Source organism: Guillardia theta (genome assembly GCF_000315625.1).
Source record: "Guillardia theta CCMP2712 unplaced genomic scaffold GUITHscaffold_1, whole genome shotgun sequence".
In the NCBI taxonomy this organism is placed as follows: Eukaryota; class Cryptophyceae; order Pyrenomonadales; family Geminigeraceae; genus Guillardia; species Guillardia theta.
In genome coordinates this window covers 929,731-936,993 of record NW_005434673.1, presented here as the reverse complement: position 1 = coordinate 936,993, position 7,263 = coordinate 929,731, and the positions used below count along the sequence as shown (strand labels likewise).

General features: G+C 51.2%; 2 protein-coding genes across 2 annotated transcripts; one reads left to right on the top strand and one right to left on the bottom strand.

The window, feature by feature from the left end:
• Nucleotides 1–1,438: 1,438 nt before the first annotated feature.
• On the top strand, nt 1,439–2,216 carry GUITHDRAFT_99199 (hypothetical protein; the record flags this gene model as incomplete). Its single annotated transcript, XM_005842343.1, has 5 exons — nt 1,439–1,492; nt 1,542–1,705; nt 1,757–1,832; nt 1,880–2,115; nt 2,171–2,216. The coding sequence occupies 5 exons, from the start codon at nt 1,439–1,441 to the stop codon at nt 2,214–2,216; spliced, it is 576 nt and encodes a 191-aa protein (XP_005842400.1).
• Nucleotides 2,217–2,288: 72 nt separating this feature from the next.
• Nucleotides 2,289–3,390, bottom strand: GUITHDRAFT_99198 (hypothetical protein; the record flags this gene model as incomplete). Its single annotated transcript, XM_005842342.1, has 3 exons — nt 2,289–2,378; nt 2,425–2,499; nt 2,569–3,390. 3 exons carry the CDS (start codon nt 3,388–3,390, stop codon nt 2,289–2,291), a joined length of 987 nt encoding a protein of 328 aa, XP_005842399.1.
• Between the last annotated feature and the right edge of the window lie 3,873 nt (nt 3,391–7,263).

Below are 7,263 nucleotides of genomic sequence, written 5' to 3'. Positions count from 1 at the left end.
CAGCTGTCTCGCCTTGGGTGTTCCGTCCTCTGCGTTGCCAGTCAGACAAGAAAAGGAGGGGATGAGCGAAGGAGGAGGAGGAGAACACAAGTGCCAGCTAGAAAGCAGGGAGGAAGGACAGGCGCAGTCGGGAGGGGACAGGACGACACGAGGCAAGTCACCAGCATAGTCGGGCTTCATGATGTTGTCAGGGATCTGTCTTGGAGGAGACAGACGACTGGGTCTCTGTGTTCCTGTGTACTTGAAACTGTCGCGTGCAAACCCGAAGCCCCCTCCCATCTCAACCCTTGTCCTGGCGGCATGCCTCCGCCCCATCGAAGATTCAGGAGCCCTCAGGATGCTGCCGCACCCTGAGGAGCAGAAGGCGTGCACCCATGAGTTGGACAAGAACACAAGAGCAACGCCAACGAGCATCGTCGATGCTGGGGAGGAATCAGTTCACTCAAGGTCGACATGTAGGAATTCTTTGACCTCCTTGCTTGCCGACAAGAAACATTTCAGAGGCCAGTGATACTCTCGCAGGAAACTAAGGAGAAACAAAGGTCAGGTAAAAGAATACATAACCATCGAGATAAGAGTAAACTAACATGTTCTCGTGCCCTATCCAATACCACCCCATTCCCTCCCATCCACCCCTTCTTATCCCATCCATTTTCTCCTCTCCATCTCACTTGCTCTTGTTCCACTCTGCTCTCTCTACTCCATCCTGAACTTTGCATCCTCTTCCCCTTCCTTGTACTCCCTCGTCTCCTCCTCCTTCCCTCCCCCTCCCCCTCTCATCTCCTCTTTGCGCCATCAAGCGCATGGAGGCCAGGATCTCACAAAATGAGACACCGGTAGGAGGAAATAAGCAAGGGTGGAACGGTTCCATGGAGGTGAAACAGGGGTACTTTTAACGTTAAAATTAGGGGTACTTGAATGAAAGGGTGGGTACCTTCTGAAATTGGGTAGAGGGGTAGAGTATAACGTTGAAGAGAGATGCCCCGAAGAAAGCACAAGATCCGATCGCAGCGACAGCATGTCGCGAAAGAAATGAGGAGGACGAGGACGAGGACAAGGACGAGGAGAAGGAGAAGGAGAAAGAGGAAGAGGAAGAGGAAGAGGAAGAGGAAGAGGAAGAGGAAGAGGAAGAGGAAGAGGCCAGAGCGAGGACAAGGACGAGGATAACGACGAGGACGAGGACAACGAGAAAGGCGAGGAGGAGGGCGAGGAGTTAGGAGAAAAGTGGGGAGGATAAGAATACGGAAACCAAGAAGTTCCACGAAGACAAGGATGAGACAGGAAAGGCAAAGAAAACAACCGGGAAGGAAGCAAGAGAGGGGTTGATGCTGATCTTTGATCCGCGAGAAGAGCAGCTTTTTATTCATCTCAAGTTCTTCAATGAAATGTACCATGACTCGGCTCTTACCATCGCAGGAAGAGAGAAGAGGCGACAAGCATGGATCTCGACGTCCTGTTCAGTTGGCTGCACGACCAATCCTTGCTGAATGAAGTAAGCCCCATGATGCTTCTGAAGGCCCCGTGAATGACTCTTGTTGAAGTTGGCGATAGCTGCATCCTTGAACGTTGCTGCTGATGTTCTTGCGCAATCGATCGTGAAGTTGAGGGAAAAGGAGCAGACACGATCTTGGCTGTTATGGGATTTCTTGTCCATGACAAGAGCATTGATCTGGGCGCTAATCTGCACTCCGATCATTCTAAGATGGTACTTCGATGCTACAGAGCACGGGCTGATTTGTAACTTGCTATCCCAAAGGCTCGTGTTCCTCGATGTGACATTTGGGAGAGAAGAAACGATTTCTGCGGTGCTGATGAAGCTCTCAGCGGATCAGGTAAATGTGCAACTGTCCTTTCCTCATCATGTCTTACAAGTCGCCAGCTGGTTTTCAGTCCTTTCCTGCTCGCCATGTTTCTCATCTACATCGGAGCTTTCCGTGCTGCCACAAGCTCGTACAGGTTCTCAGAGACAGCTCAGGTTATCAAGAAAGAGCTGCTTCCGATGCAGATCAGCGGCATGTTCTTCTGGGTGCCAGTGAGCCTTTCCTTGTTCACTGTCGTTCCGGACCATCTGAAGATTTTCGTGATCAACATCGCCGGTCTCTTCTACAACACCATGTGAGATCTCCCCGGCTGCTGCGATCCGATCCCTTCTGAGAGGAATCTGTTGCAGGCTCGCCTTGAAGATCAGCTCGCAAGACACAAAGAAGAAGGACTGAACGATGTCTAGTACATGTAAATAGAAATCATGCGACCTTTGCGCTAGTTATGTTGTGAAGATGTCTCTCCAACTATCTCTGCCTCCCAGCTCCTGGATTGACCCCGATACGTGTGAACGGCGTCTCGCCAGCGGATCCGATCCCATGACTCTCGAGCAGCACCTGAGTGGCTCTCAGCGTTACAAGGGGGAGGCACACGGGAGGGTACCTTTGCTTCCTCCAGGAATTCCTTCACCATCCTTCGATGCGCCTTGTTGTTGATCTCGTGGAAGAACTTGGCAGACTGTGCAAGGCATCATGGGAGGGACTATGTCACGACAACAGTTGTCGCAACGTTGTCAACAACTTTCACCTTCTGAAAACACGAGATCGCGTCCTGCCACCGACCATCCTGTATGCACTCGAGCCCCAGCTTCTTCCAACCCTCCGCTCGCTTCAGCGAGTCGTCTGCCGATATGTCCTCATAGCTCAGCAGCACAATGCCGGAGTCCTTTTTCTCAAACTGCACGCCGAAACGAAAGCCTTGAGGGAGAGGAGGAGGCTGAAGGTTGCTGATGGTGATCTGGGGAGTGTCGATCATTCTCTCCTCAGAGTTCATCGTGCTCCTCAGTCTCTTCCGCTTCTGGAATGTCGCCGTGTTGCTGTTGGCGTTGAGTATGGCGATGACGATGTCTCCCTGGTCGAACGAGGGGTAGGAGGTGCTGCGATCGCTCCTGTTGCCGTCGTACACGTTTCCCATACTGCTGTAGTACCACGCCTTCCCCACTCTCTGCGCCGACATCCAGCAGTCTTTCTCGCTCACATCCGAGCGGAAGAACCCGATCTTGATCTGACCTGTCTGGGGGAGGAACGTCGCGTGCTCCTTCTCCCTCACAAGGATCTCGAACTTGTGCATCCCTGCGGTGAAAATCTGCCGGCATGCCACCAGCGGGCAGTGCCTGATGATGCTGTCCATGTTGTCTTGCACCAGCACGTTCCATGCTAGCCCGTAACCCCAAGAGATCGCGTCCCTTCCCATCCCCGGGATCTCCGTCCTCTGCTTCTCTAGCACGACCTTGCGGTTTCCCGTGGGGACGAGACCATATTTCTTCAGCTCGTAGTCCCTCACAACCTTTGTCTTCTCGCTCGATTCTGACCTAGAGTCGGAGAACAGGTGGCTCATGGTGCCGTTCATCTTCTGCCTGTACTCCTGCGCTTCTTTCCTCCGTCGTTCCAGCTCCCATCTTTCCTGATCCTCGTCTACCGTCTTCCTCCCTGTCATCTTCCAACTCCCACCGTTGACCGGGCAGGATCGACAGCCAACACAGCTCAGATCCTTCTCCTCCTCCCAGTGAAGCTCGAAGTTTACTGTGACTTCTTCTCCTCAGTTCAGCTCTTTCCTAATCCGTCGGCGCCTGGCGCCATGCTGCCGAACCCAGTAGGCCGCCACCGCACGGTGGCATCCGTTAAACTTTCATTACAGATCTGATACGCAGTGTGACTCTCAGTTAGCCCGACCCGGGGCATCGCGGCACCGGGGCCCGGGGCCCGGGGCCCGGGGCCCGCCTGTTATTTTCCGCCTGGTGGAAAAATAACAATGATCCTTTATTGACTGAAAAATAGTATACGACTCACCACCGATGGTACTGGAGCAGGAGTATTGAGAGTTGAAGTGGGTAAAAATATTAGTCATAAGTGAGATCCAACTTCCTAGCTGGTACCCTACCCCTCATCACTCCCACATTTATCAGAATAAAGCACCCGTACTCCTCCGGCAAACTCGGAGGACTTGGTGTGGTTTGTAGCCCACGAACGATTATAGATTTTGCCGGAAAAAATTCAAATCTGTTCTGAAACTTCCAAAAATGGATCAATCATTACAAATTATTGTCCCAAAGATTGCATTACCCCCAATCTAAAGCTTGTGCGAAACCTAGCGCTGATGATGCGAGGGGAGCACCGGAAAGTTATGGTGAAGGTAGAGGTGAAGGAAGAGGCGAAGGAAGAAGCAAGAGACGTCATGATGCAGGAGGGTAGCTCCACGGAACACACAGAGGACGGCCAACCATCGGGTCAGGAGCGAGAGTTGAAGAGGAGGAGGATCGATGGTTCTCGCTCAGATGACGAAACTGACGAATCTGCGGGAGAGGAGCATGAGGAGACTGAGGTCCCGAACTTCTACAGCACTAGGATCGTACAACTCAGGAATCTCCTCCAAGATATTGATGTGATGGTGCCCCAAAGCCGCAGACAGGAGCTAGGTGGGCTGACAGAGCTGTGCTTCCAACTCCAGCAGATGGTCCAGAAGTCGAAAGTCTGCTTGCTGGGAACGAACGGGGTTGGAAAAAGCTATCTGATCAACGTATGGCTCATGATAACCTCTTGCCTGCCATCCGAGTATGAGCAGTGGAATTGGAACCAGAAATCCTCGCTCATCCACGAAAACGTTAAATCATTCTTGGAGAAAACAGGCTTGACCAAGGATGATGTGAAGAGGATTGATGACACGACATCAAGTCGAACGAACGACATTGATGATATGATTGGTAGCCTGACCAACATCATTCACCCTGAGCGCACAGGACTCTCTGGTGATGGCCAGGCTTACTTGTTGCCCAGTCAGGAGCTCGGCACCAGCAACACTACTTGCGCTATCACCTTGATTCACTCCAAGTGCTTTTGCATGCTTGTGGAGTACAGGAGCAAAGAGGAGCTACTGAAAGACGCGGACCAGTGGCTGCTGCAACCGAGGTGTAGGGAGTCGGAGCCTGACTATGACGACACGTTGCAGGAGGAAGAGATACAAAGCTGGATCGATCGATACAACGCTGTCGTTGCAGATCAGTACAGCGCTTCTGAATTTGGGATTGTCCCTGAGTATGTCAAAAGCATCGATGATGTTCAGATGAAGCCAGAGCTTGAAAAACTCGCAGGTCGTCGGAACCTTTATGTAGGCAAAGGAAGAGATCTGCACAATGACAGAGCTTTCATCAGAGAGCTTCTGGTCAACCTTCAAAACAGTGAGGAGTTCAAAGTTGCCGTCAAGTCCGTCATAGTTGGTGTCCCCAGCGCGATTCTTGAGGAGGTGGATCAGCTGACAGACTGCCCAGGTGATGATTGTCTTGATTGGGAAGGTGCACGTAGCTGAGAAAATGTGCAGGTACGAACGAGAAGGATACTTTTTTGAAAGCTGCAACAAGATCAGCAATCGAGGATCATGATGTGATCGTGATCCTTGCAGACAAGGCACTTCAAGCGCAAGAAAGCAGCATGAAACCACTTTGTAAGAGTGAGTTCTTGAAAAACATGGTGAGGCATCCAGAAAGGTTCAAAATTGTGGTCTTCTTCTGTAATGAGAACAGTAAAAATCTTGTCAAGTGGAGTCAACAAATCATAGGAGATTCAGTTAAGGATCAGCCAAATCGTGAAGTTATGCTTTCAAAGAGCAAGGTCTACATGTATCAGATATTGGTGCAGGCATGTCAGAAAGCAAGGTTGGACAGAGTGATTGAAAGGGCCAAGGAAATCAGCGAATCGATTTTATACACTCACATCTATCCTTCCCTGTACGCTGCCATCGAGTTTGACAAGACGTGGCGAGATCAGAACGCACCTGAGCTGTCGCGCATCTTCAACTACATCGACAGCGAAACGATGATGGGAGTATTCCGGAAATTGCATGCCAGGAACCTGTCGAAAGCTGCGCCGAACCTCTTTGAACGAATTCAAACTTTCATGGACGAGCTCCTGAGGAATGAAAGCCAGGCAAGCGCAGTCAGTCCGGTGCAAGCAGACACGGCGCTGCTTGAAGGAGCTCGAGAGTTCAAGAAGCTGTTCAAGTTCCACTCACGTACAATCAAGCAAGTGAAGCAGAAGACACTGCCGCTCGTCGAGGGGCTTCGAAAACACTTTCTTGGGAGCGAACATGTCCCTGAACAAAGAAATCATCAAGTAGAAAAACTAGAAGATAGGATCAGAACGTTCATCAACAAGGATCGCAACGGCGCTTTCGAGAAGAACTTCGTTGAATTCTTCAGTGCGTTAGTCGACGAACTTGACATCAGGGAGAACAACAAAGTCTGGATGTCGAGCAAGTGGGCCGGGAGGGGGGAAGAGTGTCACTTCTACCCTCAGATTTCTGGTTTCTTCGACGAGTCATTGCAATATGAACACCTCAAAGAAGTTCTCACACAATTTCTGTCTGAGATGGTGGCAGATGGCATCAAAATGATGGAAGAATTCATGTCGGGGGATTTCTTCCCGGAGTACAAAAAGTCTGCAAACTTCCCGATGCTCTTGAAGCAATACATCAAAGAAACGCTGGTTGACGACCAGCTCGCTAAGGCGAAAGAAAGATTCTTCGATTTCGGCAGCGTGACCCAGAAACTGTCAAAAAGCAACTTCGAGACCAAGATCATCAGCGAAGCGACGCAGAAAGCAATCAAAAAGTACCTCAAGGAACTCGAGAAGGATCTGAAAACCTTGACTATCGTCGAGTACAAGGCGAACCTGAAGGCAGGAGCTCAACGCCTATTAGCTTATTTCTCGGATTTGTGTTTGGAACAGCTGATGAAGAAGGCAGAGTACGCGTATACCCTCCTCGTGTCACGCTTCATTACTCTGAGCAAGAGAAACCAACCGCCCAGGATCTCCTTTCCCATCGCTTGCTACGAGTTCGCCACCTACGTGCTTACTAACTCTGGGGAAGACTGCAAGCCCTTGACCCAGGACGTGATCGACCTCCCGACCATCTGCAGGCAGATGACGGAGTGCATCCCGCGCACGCAAGCTGACAAGTACGAGGAGGTAGTTGGGAGGGAAGTCGCAGAGGCCATGGCCAGGAGGAGGATGCACAGAGAGCTGGACGGCAGTCAGCGAGAGCACGGAAACCTCCTGCTGGGTCCAAGCTTGAAGCCTATCAAGGATAGGGTGTCACAATCTGCTACGATGCTACAACTGCCTCTTGCCATCGAGGCCGACAAGGTGGAGGACATGCTGAGGGAGCTCAAGCAGAACAAGCTCAAGGTCTGGCCGAGCACGGAGAAAGTGAACGCAGGAGAGAGCGGGA